Source organism: Apis dorsata, unplaced genomic scaffold (genome assembly GCF_000469605.1).
Source record: "Apis dorsata unplaced genomic scaffold, Apis dorsata 1.3 scaffold_416, whole genome shotgun sequence".
Classification (NCBI taxonomy): Eukaryota; Metazoa; Arthropoda; class Insecta; order Hymenoptera; family Apidae; genus Apis; species Apis dorsata.
In genome coordinates this window covers 152,072-165,427 of record NW_006263671.1, presented here as the reverse complement: position 1 = coordinate 165,427, position 13,356 = coordinate 152,072, and the positions used below count along the sequence as shown (strand labels likewise).

The window sequence follows — 13,356 nt, the reverse complement described above, 5'->3', positions numbered from 1 at the left end:
TCGAATACAAATTCTTCAGGACGTTCAGACCGTTTCTGGTGATCGAGTTCGAGCTCGATCGCCTCGAGGGCAATCACGTACGCGTTCTCAACAATTTGTTGAACGTGTACGGGTTCAATGTCACGTATCAGATGACCGAGGATGTCCCGAATTCCGATTCTTGCTCCGTCCAGCATTGCTCCTACACAGGCAATTGTTTCGTGTCTGGAGATTATACGTGAGTTCTACTTTCTATCTTGAAACTCTTTTGAAACCGTTCAAAGGGATATTAATTTGAATGGAATAATATATTTTATATAAATGAAATGGTATTTTATTATTTTATTTATTTAGGAGGTACACAGGGAAATACTTATAGTTTTTTTCATGTAAGATAATTTATTTGTAATTCTTTATCTTGTTTATGTTTATATTTTTTATATTTTTATGCAATTATTAAATGCGTATTATGTATTCCACAGGATATTGTTTATTCTCGTTTTTAAACAAGAATATCTCTCTCACGAAACACGTGCTAAATTGCATCAATCATCATGGAAAATTTTTGAAAAATTTCTTTGGTCAATGGTTAAGAGTCAATGGTACTCTTAATCTTGTTAATTTTCTTCTATTATAAGTTTGAAGAGAAAATGTGTCAAAGTAATAAAAATTTTTATCCCTGCGAATAACTTTGGAAATTTTTCACATAAAAGATAAATATTAACGATAGGATGGTTTCAAAAGATATCGTATCAGTTCATGATTCATTAACGATTAGTATTTCACTAAATATTTCCTATATACATTTCTCGTGATCGATATATACATATCTAACATGAAATTTGACTTTGTCACAGGAACTTTTGGTGCGATTGTTTCGATGGTTTCAATGGAAAAAATTGTAACGAAGGACCTCTCTGCTCTGACGATAGGAAAAATCCTGTTTGTCGAAATAAAGGCATTTGCAAGTACGAAGATAAGAGACATCTCTCATTTTATCATTTAAAAAAGATTGATTGACAAATCGAGGATATAAAATATTCACTTGTACAAAATCTTGTTGAATTTTTAAAATTTACTCGAGCCTTTATGCATATATACAATTTTCGCTTTTTCTTTGAACAAGCGTTAAGAGAAATCATTATGAATTGTTGCAGACAAATTGGAGCAAAAGCAATGACCTGCGAATGCACCGATGAATACGTCGGTCGTAATTGTGAGATCCATCTTTTGAATACTATGGAAGGTAGGTTTCAATGTTGGTATGGTAAAAAATCTTCTGATGTAGATTAGAAATATCATTGCATAAATGAATTACATCATATAAGATTTGTTAGATTTATTATATTGATCTCTGATGAGATTCCAATGACTCTGAGCACCGAAATTGTGTCATTGGAATCGATACGTGAGGAAGAGCATTCACGAAATCAATGCTTGTTCACAGAATGCAGAATGGAGAATTGTATAATACAATGTCCTCATGAGGAAGTGGCGCAGCAGCCATGCGCATGCAGGAATGGCACGAAAATCTATAATAGTAAGTTTAAATAATCCTCTTTTATTCGGATTCTTGAGAAATTGGAATTTTTCTGCTTGGAAAATTCATGAAACGAAAGTGATTGATGGAAATTTTTACAGATCGATCGAGATACGAATGCAGAATCAAATTGTCGAACATGACATCCCTGAAAACCGGTCTAATATCACAATATGGCAGCTTGGAATCTTATATCAGTAAACAGGTAAGTGAAAAAGTTCTGAGAAAGTAATATTATTACTATATATAGTAATATATATATATACACATATATATATTATTAATATACAATAATATATTATTATTATAGAACTAGAATTATTAGAGAATTTTTAAAATATCTTACATTAGAAAAATTCTTTTCTTTCTTATCTATTCTCACAGTAAAGTTTTCTTAATTAAAATTGAACATTATTATGTCTCTTAACTGCTCTAATGTATAACAATATTATATGTATAATTATATAAAATATTGTAATTTTCGGGATGATTGTGTTATCTTAATTTTCGTGGCATAAATTAGAATTCGAAGATTGTTTATGATCATTGTAACTGTAATTCTCTTTCTGAACATTTTCTGATAACGAATATCGTTTCAAGATCTTAGACGTCTTTCCAAGTCTTTTGTCCATTGAATTTTCTTTCAAATTGTTTCATTACAATGTGCTTTCTTGAGCCATGGGATTCAAATAATTCTTTGTATTAGAGCATATCTTCAATAAAAAAAATGTCAATTTCTCAGGTAATCTATGTAGTAATTTTGATATAACTTCAACATCCATGTGGTTCAGCATTGCATTCATGAAAATTATATACACAATTGAAATCCTACCAAATTATAGATATAATAAATAATTAAAAATATATGTTTTATAATCAATTGTGTAACATTACAATCTGCTTTTACACGTGTTTTGATACACGTGTCTATTGAAAATCAATGTAACGTTTTACATTGAACATTGAAAAAAAACTCAATTAATATACTGAAAGATAAATTTTAAGTGTTTTCATGACTTATTTCATTCATTATTATAAATATAATGTTAATAATATTGAGATTCTTGAATTTTCCTCGTTGAAATCCATTAATATATTTTCACTTTTAATCAGTTACAGTTTCTTTTTCTTCTTTTTTTTATACAAATATATTTTTATATACGTATTTTGATAATACTATTTTACAAGAGATAACAAGTGTATATGTTAGACTATAATATACATACATTATATTTATATATATATATATATATATACATTTTTATATATATACATATTATATACAATATTAGTATCATTCAGTTACAGAAAAAAGTTTATAGATAAGAAAAACTATATATTATATCCTATATATCATGTTCACATATATATATATGTATCCAATCCACATTATGGACTTTTTTCATAATTACTCACGATACAATTATCTGATATCAATATAGAAAATAATTTTCCAATGTTTAATTCTATTGTGCATGTTTTTGGATATTTTTTTATACTTGATCATTCGTTATATTTACCAAAAATGTATCGTTATAAATTTATTTCTATTTTAATAATTCTTTAATAAAGAGTTGCATTCAATGTTAAAGGAAAAAGTATATTTTTTTACTTTTAATTAAAAAAAAAAAAATAATGTGTTTAAATCGATAGGAAATAAATTAAATTTAACGTATCACACATACACCGACATAATTATTCATCGTTACGTTATCGATTCACGTTCTCGAAACATGACATATATACGAGAAACATTAATGCTATTAAAGAAAAACTTGGTACATCCATTCTTCGAACTTTATTTTTGCACTAATTACTTAAATTGCACATCGTCAGTGAATCGCAAATTGATCCTGATTCAAGCTTATTTGAATTAAAAAATTGTTGTTGATCCTATTATAAAATAGGGGATAAATAGAATTTTTATATTAAAAAATAAAATCTGAAATAATTTTAAGAATTTTAATTATTGAAAGATTTTTAATATCTTTTATTAATATCTTTTATGTTAATACTTTTTCTAATGCTTAAAAAAAAATGTTGAATATTTAAAAAAAAAATGCTTTCTAGTTTTAAGGATTTGGGTTTAGAATCTAAATTGGCTTTTCTCCTTCCCGATTTCTGATTACTTAAACACGTATATAAGTGACGTCAAGATCAACATTTTTTTTCTTTTTCTTTACTGATATTTCTACCAACTCGTTTCATTCACAATCAATTTCCAACATGATACGTTTGGTTTTTCCAGAAATAAAGTAATTTCATTTTCTTTATGCTCTGCTTTTTATTTTTTTATTATTGTTTTCTAGTTTATAATTTCTTTTTACAATGATTTTTCATTATTGTTGTTCGATGACAAAAAAAATTTTTACTTTTAATTGATAAAATGGAATTTTATTAATTATATTTCTTTTTTCAATAAATCGAAATAATCTATTGTCTTTTGTTCACAGTAATTAATTATTTATTAATTAATTTTAATCATTTAAATCTTTATCGATATTATTGACAATAATTTTATCAATATCAATAATGACAGTGGCGCCACTCCGAGATCCAAAATCTTTTTCGATAACGGAATGAATTTTCCTTCTTCATAAAAATCAATAAATAGACTAAAAAGCTTCTTCTTTTTTTTTCATTATTACAAAATTTTATTATATAATATGTTGTATATAAAAAAAATAGTTGGATTTTTTATGTGGCTTCTAAAAATCTCAATATGTTTCAAAACAGCACGAACTATCTCTGATTTGTGTTCAACAATTCTATCAATAGAACTCTGCATACTTTGATATTTATAGAGTTAATATCATGAATGTTTCCCTTTTAAATGAATTTTATGAAAAAAAAAAAATGTTTTTCCAATCAATCTACAATTTAAACATTTTTTATTGAAAAATTTTATATTGAAAAAATTATAAATATATGTATTTATAATTGTGTATAAATTATATACAATTATATATTATTATTTATCATTATACAACTCTCTAAATCTTGAGAAACGATAAAATGTTACCTTCCTGGAATGATATCTCACAATCTTACTCGTCATAACAAGAATTAATGATTTTTTTTTCGCAGATGATAAGATTACTTGTCGACTCTTATATATTAAAGAATTCAACATCAACTCCAACAGAATCGATTACACCATTTATGGCATAATTGCAATAATTACATTTTAAAATTTAAAAATCTAAATTTCTCTAGATGAAAATTTAAAAATTTTCAATTTTTTCAATTTTTCTTTTCATTTTTTTAAATTTCAATTGATAAGCTTATTTACATTCTTTATATTTATAAATTTCAAATGTATATATTTTGAAATTTTCAAAAATTGGAAAAAGTTAAATACGTTCAGATGCTAGGATTACTGATTCATTCTTTGTTTTAATAATAAAATAATTATCGAATAAAAAAATCATTCTTTTTCATGAATATATTGTATTAAAGAATTTTAATATAAAATTCTAATTTGATATACTATGCAGTAAATGTTTTCAATATTTATATTTATCATAATATTTATCAAAATATGTTTAAATCACTTCGTTCTGGGAATCCTTTTTTTTTCCAGTTTGTAGATTGGAATTTCCAATAGTCGCTTACGCATACATGTTTCCGAGGTGACTGACTTATCAAGTTTCGATTTTAACTTTTTCTGTAACAAAAAGAAAATTTTCTCTAATTAATAAAAAATAAATTTATCCATACAAATTTGTTTTGTAATTTCCTTACAACCAAATTGGTTACGTAATGTATCAACTTTCTACTTTATCGGAATTAAAGTCATTATGTATGATTGATTTAATTTTAACACATTCATAGTTCTATTGAATAATAATATACGCATAAAACGAGATTAAAAAGAATAAAGAAAATAAGAGAAACATTGTATGAATAAAAGAGACAACTAAAAAACAGATGCGATATATCGACGATATATGCGATATATTTTGTAATTTCCATTAATCGGATAATGATTCTCTGATATATTTTTATATGGATTATTCGCAAATCTGTTCAGTTGCAAGGATGATGAAACTAGACATATAAGATTCAATTGTTTGCATCATATATGGTATGAGCACGTGCTATCGATCGAAATGTCCTGCCAAGAAAAATGGATGTAAAATTTATTAACCAAACAAACTTGACATCTATCGAGTTCGATATTCATGTATGATTATCGATATAATTTTATTCACGTTTAATTTTTTGATATTTTGAATATGAAGAAAAAAAAAAGATAATATTTATTGTAAGACTGCCATCATTGATATACGTAAAAAATGTCATCTCATTCTCAAGTTTCTATCTATTTGACTATCCTTCTCTTCTTAAAAGAATGGTTATGCGCAATAGAAGCAACATTTCGAACGAATAGACAATCGAAATCTGTAATTCTTCTTTAACAATTATCAATAGCATCGATATTTGCAAAAATTTCCTGTATACAATAATTTTTCCTAGATATTGAAATTAAGCATGTTGAAACTTATTAAAACAATAATAACTAATTCGAAGAATGATAGAAATTTTTACATAAATTTACATTTCAAAATAAATTATAGATACATATTAATTAGCATGACATATCTATTTATTACTTTTCTATTTTAAAAATTGCTACAGTTTTCATTTTTCATTTTATTTTCTGTTTCCTAGTAAAAATTTTCATAGTGAATTCGTTGATAAAAAAACTCCGCAATATATAGATTCGACATGCTTTATCTGGAATATCCCTGAATATATAGTATTGCAATGCATGTTGCTAGGTGGGGGTAAGAGATGTATAAAAGCGACGTGTGTCGATTATCGAGGTCACTCGTCAACTGGAACTGTTGAGCGGTACGCGTGTTTTCAACGTGAAAGTTTTTATCGTTGCATAAGATTATATCGAGATAACTTGTGCATTTTGACAAAAAAAGTTTCTAAAAGAGATCAGTGAAACAAAAGTGTGTATTTAATTATTATAAACTGGCGATCAAAAACGAAAGAATTCCAACTTTTAGTGAAGTGTGTAAGAGAGTACTAGAAAATAATAAATCGACAAGTAAGCAGAGACAAATACTCACAGATATGACACGTTGCCAAAGTCTACAATCCTATGCATCCTCTACAATGTCTGATAGGTATGAATTTTCATTTTTTATATGTGATGCTGATTTTACGAAGAATTTGACAATATTAAATTGCGGAATTCATTGAAACTGTATCAAAAAGTAATTATGAAATTATTATTTTTGAATTAACTCGAAATGTTTTATTTCTTAATAAAAAATATGATATTTGAAAGTACATGACAAAATAATATCTGAAAAATGAAAGTTTTATCATCTTTTATTATAAGCTTTTGCTTTATCGTCGAATTCTTCACTAATTTAAAAAATAAAAGTTGGAAAATAACTTGGAATACTCATCTCAATTGATTTTCAGTGGAAACTTATCGTGGACCGAACAAAAAGAAATATTTAGATATCCTAGAGGCACTATAACGTGCGGTATGTTACCAACATTACGAGCTCTAGCATCCAAGGAATGCGAGAATAATCAGAGTATTATTTGTCTTGTACCTTTCGATACGGATATGGATTCTGCCAGTCACCTGCAAATGATCTTGCTGGAGGCATATTGTCGTGAGACAGGGATTAAGGTGTTAAGAGTATCCAGAGAAAGAATACGAAACCATTTATGTCCTGAAAGCGGCGATTTATCCTGCGTACTCATCTCCAATGACGATCCATACTTCTTAGATACACCGGAATGAATTTGAAACATGTTCATTTATCAAGAATGAATTTTTTTCGACTGGATGCAGTCACATAATATCAAGAAGTTCTGAAAAAGAATTCGATATTGAATTCGATGTAGATGGCAGGAAACACATCTTCAATAGACATTTTCGATACAGAGAGAGAAATCGATTATAAAGTTCAACTCGAACAGAGCATATCGATAACGAAGATTAACATTCTAAAAATATAACAAAAATTATATTTATATATATCTCGATTGCGATAAGCGATTTTAATCGCTAAAATTGTTCAAAGAAAAAGGTGATATGAAAATGATCGATTGTGATCCGTGCAAATACATATGTGTACGTGTATAAATATATATAAATGCATTCGTACACACACATACGCGCGCGCGCACGTACGCACACACATTTTTTCATTACAATGTAATTGTTAAATCAATAAAATTAATTATATTATATATATTTAATTATATTAAAAATAAATCATGTTACCGTTATGATTATTTTGTAATAATATACATATATGTTACTACAGAAAGTGATTATTTTTATTTATTCCTATAATTCTCTTCTTTATTTTTCCTTTGAACAATAATTGATTACTATTCTTTAAAATGGTATTATTTCTTCGCAGCTTGCAAAATATTTAAGGAATTCTAATATCTCGTTTACGGAGGATTTACAAATCCTGAGCGTGACGTGAGTAGGTACATTAAATGATAAAAAGTTCCATTTTCTTTTTGTCAAGATTTTTAATGGAAGTAAAGATATATTACATATAAATATATATTATAATAAAAAAATGAGAATAATGAAATGTTTTAATATAACGAAATAATGAAATATATTAATATTAATAAAAAAATATTTAAAATTTAAAAATTATATAGAAGATAGTTTTTTTATTCGTTATATAGACCCACATCGGAAATTACTTTCCACTTTTTCGGAAATTCTGAGGATGGGGATAAAATTCGAGAATCGCTCAACAAATTGGTTCAACGACGACGGCTCAGTGAAATTTCTCTTGAATCGACTCATTTTACTTTTCAACAAAAACCTACGCTCAAATTACAGGTATTTATGTATCATTGATCTTCCTTGAATATATTTTTTATAAATTGATCTTACTTATTTTCATTGACATTCCTTCAGAGTCTTAAGCTAAGTAAAAGAAATGAACACGAAATTCATCTAGGAGATCAAATCATTCTTTCTTGCGTTGCTCAAGGCAGTTATAACATAAATTTCACATGGTACAAGGATAATATGTTAGTGAACATGAACAAAGCCATCAGGTGAACAAATAGGAAATATTATTATAATTTATTAATCGAACAATTAAGTAACTAAATAAAATAATAAAAATACTGCAGTAACTTTGAACGGCAACGAAAAATTTTTATTTTATAGGGGAATTCGATATAAATATTTTTCCAATGATGGTTCCGATCTACACACATCGGTATTAACTATTGAAAAAGCAACTTTACTTGATGCTGGTCAATACACTTGTCAAATAGTTGATTGGGGCGTGCAACAATGTAAGGGTATTTACATAGACGTGAGAGATGAACCGGATGTAAAGGTGATGCCAATGAGCGTCACTATAGATAAGGTGATTTTAAAAAAAATTTTTTTTATTTAAATAATAATTTGAATAATAATTGAAATGAATATTTTTATAAACTGATTCTTCTGTCAGGGAACCAATATACAATTAACATGTATGACGCCTAATGTACCTAATATTGGAATAGGATTTGGTTGGACAAAGAACAAAGTTCTATTGAAACTAGAACTTGGTAGTGAAGTCTGGGAAGATTTATATCCGACTGGAAGTATATTAAAAATTACAAATGCACAGGTACTTAATTAATAACAAATTATTCCTATTTTTTTTTTTATTTAAAATGTAATATTTTTCTTACGTTTATTACATTATATTTTTAGAAATCTGCAATATATACTTGTAATGTAGCAGACAAGTTTATGTCTGTTCGTGTACAAGTTGTAAATCGAACATTAATACCGATTTGTTTAAAAGAGAAATCCTGGGGTTTAATTTGGCCAGATACTGCTCCTGGATCTGAAGCATTATTAGAATGTCCTCAACATTTTGTGGGTAAAACAGTATCCAGGCTATGTACAATGAAAGATGCCACAACTCCTGAATGGCAAATACCAGATTTTTCTTTCTGTTTATTTGAACCATTAGTTATACATTATAATAAATTTAAAAGCTTAACTTTAGGATATCAAAATACAAGTGGTTCTGAAACAATTTTCCTATTTTGGGAAATCCTACGAACTCGTAATTTACCTCTCTATCCCGGTGAAGGAGATCGTATTTTAAGTATTCTGACAGAAATAGAACGTTATCAATATCACATTGATCCATCTGATTTATATGCCTCCACAGAAACTTTGATACGAATAATTAGTCGTATATTGAACGATGAAAATTCAATTTTGAATCAACAAGTATGAAAATTTAACTCGTACAAATTAATAAACAAAAGAAATGCATAAACTTTTAATTTTCAGAAAGTTCTATTGCTTCTTCAAATCATTCAACGAAGTTTAATACATTGGTCCAAGATGACTATCCATCCTTATAAGCATTTATCCTTTTCTTCCTTGGTAGTAGACGTTCAAGAACTACAGCAACATAGTGGAGATAGTATCACTCATTCTCTTCAAATCCCTATAGATGAATCTATGTAATTAAATAACGCACACATAAATTAACATAAATTAAATAACGTTTGTTAAATAACATTATATTTATAAAATATCATTTATTTCATTAAATTATTCAGGTATCCAAATTGGTACGAAGATAAAACAACAGTGCGATTATGGAAGAAACGGCAACGTGGAATAAAATCTAATAGTACCTTATATGGAATAGTAGTGGTTTACAAAAATATATCTCATTTTTTTCCTGCAACATATGTTAAAGAACTTGAGTAAGCAATGACAATGTTAAATTTTACTTTCTATTGTTCTAATTATTCAATTCAAATACTTTTTATTACTAGTGATGGTACAGATTTGGAATTTCGAATAAATTCTCGAGTTATCACAGTAGCAGTGCCTACCTTCAATCTAGACAAACATAATAAAATCTGGGTAGATCTACAGCTAAAACACATACAGAATCAGTCAAATTCGTGGAATTTGTCTTGCGGGTTTATGGACGTTACAGGTTCCTGGGACCTGAACAATTGTATCGCCAATACATCTCCAAGCGATGCTGCCACGCATTGTCTTTGTCCTAATAGCGGAACTTTTGCAGTTTTCTTAACAGCACGTGCTGTAAGAGTAAGTTCAAATAGAGATCGTTATATTTTTTATTTTATTTTTATTTTATTAATTAATATTAAATTTTATTGGATTATTATAAAATAAAATTTAATAATATAATTGTCAGGTAGTACTTGCAAAAAAAGAACAGACCACATTCATCGTGATATTTGGATGCGGTGGTTGTTTGGCACAATGTCTTCTATCCTCTTTGATCCTTGGAACTTTTTGGTGGACAAATCAAAGCTGGATGAACTTTTTAAAGCTTCAGTGTTGCTGTGCTTTAATCGGAGCAATGGCTGTTTTCATTTATGCCGTTCATAATGATTTACCAGAGGTAATTAGAACATATTCGCATTGATTTTAGGAGCTTTTTATATAATATTAATTTTATTTTAGAGTTCCTATGCGATCGTGGCAATAACTTTGGAAGCTTTTCTTCTTATTGGTATGTCAGCGCCGGTATCAGAAGCTCTAATCATTTATGCTGGTCTAACTCAAGTTCGATCCAGTCAACACTTTCAACCTACCGTTATTGCAGTCATTACGGGTATAGTCATTCAAATAATAATAATAATTAATTAAAATCCACTAGATTTAATTTTTTTATTTAATATAGGTGTCCCTATCTTAGCTGTGTTAAGTACAGAACTCACACATAAGAGTACCGGTTGGAGACACGAATCATGGTGGTTAATTTTTGGCAGTGGAGTTTATAATATCTTTGTTACTTGCGCGACAATGATGTTTCTTATATTTATATTATTATACTTGGGAATTTTACACAAAGCTCATGCTCTTGTTGAGGAAAATGTTATGAAAAAGGAAGCGATAGATATCAGGTATAATTATTTATACAACTTAAAAAAAAAAAAAAATTAAAAAATAAAACATTCGTTTTTTTCTTTTAGATTACGAATGCTTCATCGAGCTGCCATAGTCATTTGTAGCATTATTGCGACAGAGACTGCCTCCATTTTTTATATAAATTCCACTTCCATCATTTTTCATTATATATTTGCTTCTCTTTCTTCTGTTTTGGTAAGTGCATTGATAATTTTAATTGAATAAATAAAAGTTTTATTTCTAACTATGACTTTCATAAATTTAGGGTTTTGTTATAATGATGATGTATATCATAAATGGTGAATTGACTACGATTGATTTAATCTTACGAAAACTAAAATGGAAACAAAATGCAGAAGAAGAAGAAATAACATCTGAACCGATAAAGGGTACTTATGAAAATTACATCATCTAATAATACATAATATATAAATAAGTGGATTTTATATTTATTAAATGAAATAAATTTATCATCTTACTAGTGTGTTCAAAAAATAGTGCAGAAGTGGAGAATGACACCGCTCCACCTCTCCAATCATCTTTGGGTATTGGAGAATCATATTTAGAAGTTCGCGGGATTGCAGCGGGTAGTATAGACATGCGGGAATTCATCAACGAATCCTCGTCTTCATATTCGAAATCTTCCATTCCCATTGCCAACAGATTTCTACCAGAGATTCGCATCGATCATTCGGATGATATAAACCTGGAGAATTATAGCACTAGTCCGCGAAAGTATCAAGAAGCTATCGCGTTTGATAGTATAGTTTCTTCACGATCATCGCACTATGTAAACGAGCCCTATACCACGAATGAATGTTGCAGTTTCCGGGAATTTGGTAAATTTAGAGAGTCTCAAGGACAAATCTTCATTGCACACAATCCGTCGTCAGAAAGTTCAGCAAAAGTTCTATGCAGCGCTGATGTTGAATCACGTTTAAGTGGGATGCCAGATGTGACTTTGGCCGTGAAAAAAGACGTTGAATTATCCGTGCCAGATCTAAAAAGTAGGGAACATGTAAACGTTATTCCCGATATTGCCAACACCACGGAACGTAAACAACCTGATGGTGAAGAAAAGGCACCTGAAATTGTGATCACGAACTGCGAAGCTACAGCAAGTGGTATGCTAGATCGTATTGCACATGATCTTGATTATCTGCTAAATCGTACCCATTCGGATGGAACATAAATCTGGTCATCCTGCAAGAAATTGATTCACTGCTCAAATTTATTAGAAAACATAATTCCATCAAGCATAATTCATGTAATGTTTAATGGATATATAACTTTAACTTTATCATTTATGAAATTTAATAATGTGCTTAAATGAAATAAATAAAAATCATTTTTGGATATTTACTTGATTCAGAAGTATATTATAATTATAAAAAGTGCTGTTCAAAGTAAATTTTGGAACTCCTTTGGAAAGGAACTCCCTTTTATTTTCTTTTTTATTTAGAAAAGTTAAATAATAATATATTATGTATAAAAAATATATTATTCACAATATTTATACATATGATATTATGTATAATATCAAATAAAATGAAGAAGACCTTATGACCGAATAGTATTGATATAATTGTGTGTATATATGTATATATATATATATATATATATATACAGTTAATTTTTTTATAATTTATTTATTTAATTTTTAATTCATAATATAAAAATGGAAAGATTCTTAAATTCTTATAATATAAAAAAGAAAATTGAATTGAAACATACAAATTTAAATGAAAAAAAATTGGATTGAAACATGCAAGTTAATAAATAAAAATAAACAATGGTATTTTTAAAAAAAAATTATTATGATTATTATCATATATAATTTTCATTTATTGTTATATTTCTTTACCTAATATTATAAAAATATTACTTTAAACTAAAAAAAATTATAAGACAA

At 27.6% G+C, this 13,356-nt stretch overlaps 2 protein-coding genes across 3 annotated transcripts in view; both read left to right on the top strand.

The window, feature by feature from the left end:
• The window catches only part of LOC102673998 (adhesion G protein-coupled receptor B3), a 13,016-nt gene extending 214 nt beyond the window's left edge, over positions 1 to 12,802 (top strand). The window contains exons 1-20 of one of the 2 annotated variants that reach the window (XM_006619453.2): positions 1 to 217; positions 837 to 947; positions 1,137 to 1,225; positions 1,427 to 1,519; positions 1,621 to 1,724; positions 7,924 to 7,988; positions 8,207 to 8,366; positions 8,445 to 8,587; positions 8,703 to 8,907; positions 8,995 to 9,156; positions 9,243 to 9,773; positions 9,837 to 10,012; positions 10,112 to 10,261; positions 10,334 to 10,616; positions 10,726 to 10,935; positions 10,998 to 11,148; positions 11,218 to 11,440; positions 11,510 to 11,639; positions 11,710 to 11,833; positions 11,927 to 12,802. The exon at positions 1 to 217 is cut by the window's left edge and continues 214 nt beyond it. In XM_006619453.2, coding sequence (XP_006619516.1) covers positions 1 to 217; positions 837 to 947; positions 1,137 to 1,225; positions 1,427 to 1,519; positions 1,621 to 1,724; positions 7,924 to 7,988; positions 8,207 to 8,366; positions 8,445 to 8,587; positions 8,703 to 8,907; positions 8,995 to 9,156; positions 9,243 to 9,773; positions 9,837 to 10,012; positions 10,112 to 10,261; positions 10,334 to 10,616; positions 10,726 to 10,935; positions 10,998 to 11,148; positions 11,218 to 11,440; positions 11,510 to 11,639; positions 11,710 to 11,833; positions 11,927 to 12,636 — 4,037 coding nt within the window. In that variant the 3' untranslated portion in view covers positions 12,637 to 12,802. Of the gene's footprint in view, positions 218 to 836; positions 948 to 1,131; positions 1,226 to 1,426; positions 1,520 to 1,620; positions 1,725 to 7,923; positions 7,989 to 8,206; positions 8,367 to 8,444; positions 8,588 to 8,702; positions 8,908 to 8,994; positions 9,157 to 9,242; positions 9,774 to 9,836; positions 10,013 to 10,111; positions 10,262 to 10,333; positions 10,617 to 10,725; positions 10,936 to 10,997; positions 11,149 to 11,217; positions 11,441 to 11,509; positions 11,640 to 11,709; positions 11,834 to 11,926 lie in introns of those variants that run through there. The other variant, XM_006619454.1, reaches the window with a different exon arrangement.
• LOC102673866 lies at positions 6,156 to 7,584 on the top strand. Its single transcript, XM_006619452.2, has 2 exons — positions 6,156 to 6,660; positions 6,965 to 7,584. Exons 1-2 carry the CDS (start codon positions 6,608 to 6,610, stop codon positions 7,293 to 7,295), a joined length of 384 nt encoding a protein of 127 aa, XP_006619515.1. The 5' UTR covers positions 6,156 to 6,607; the 3' UTR covers positions 7,296 to 7,584.
• Positions 12,803 to 13,356: the final 554 nt, after the last annotated feature.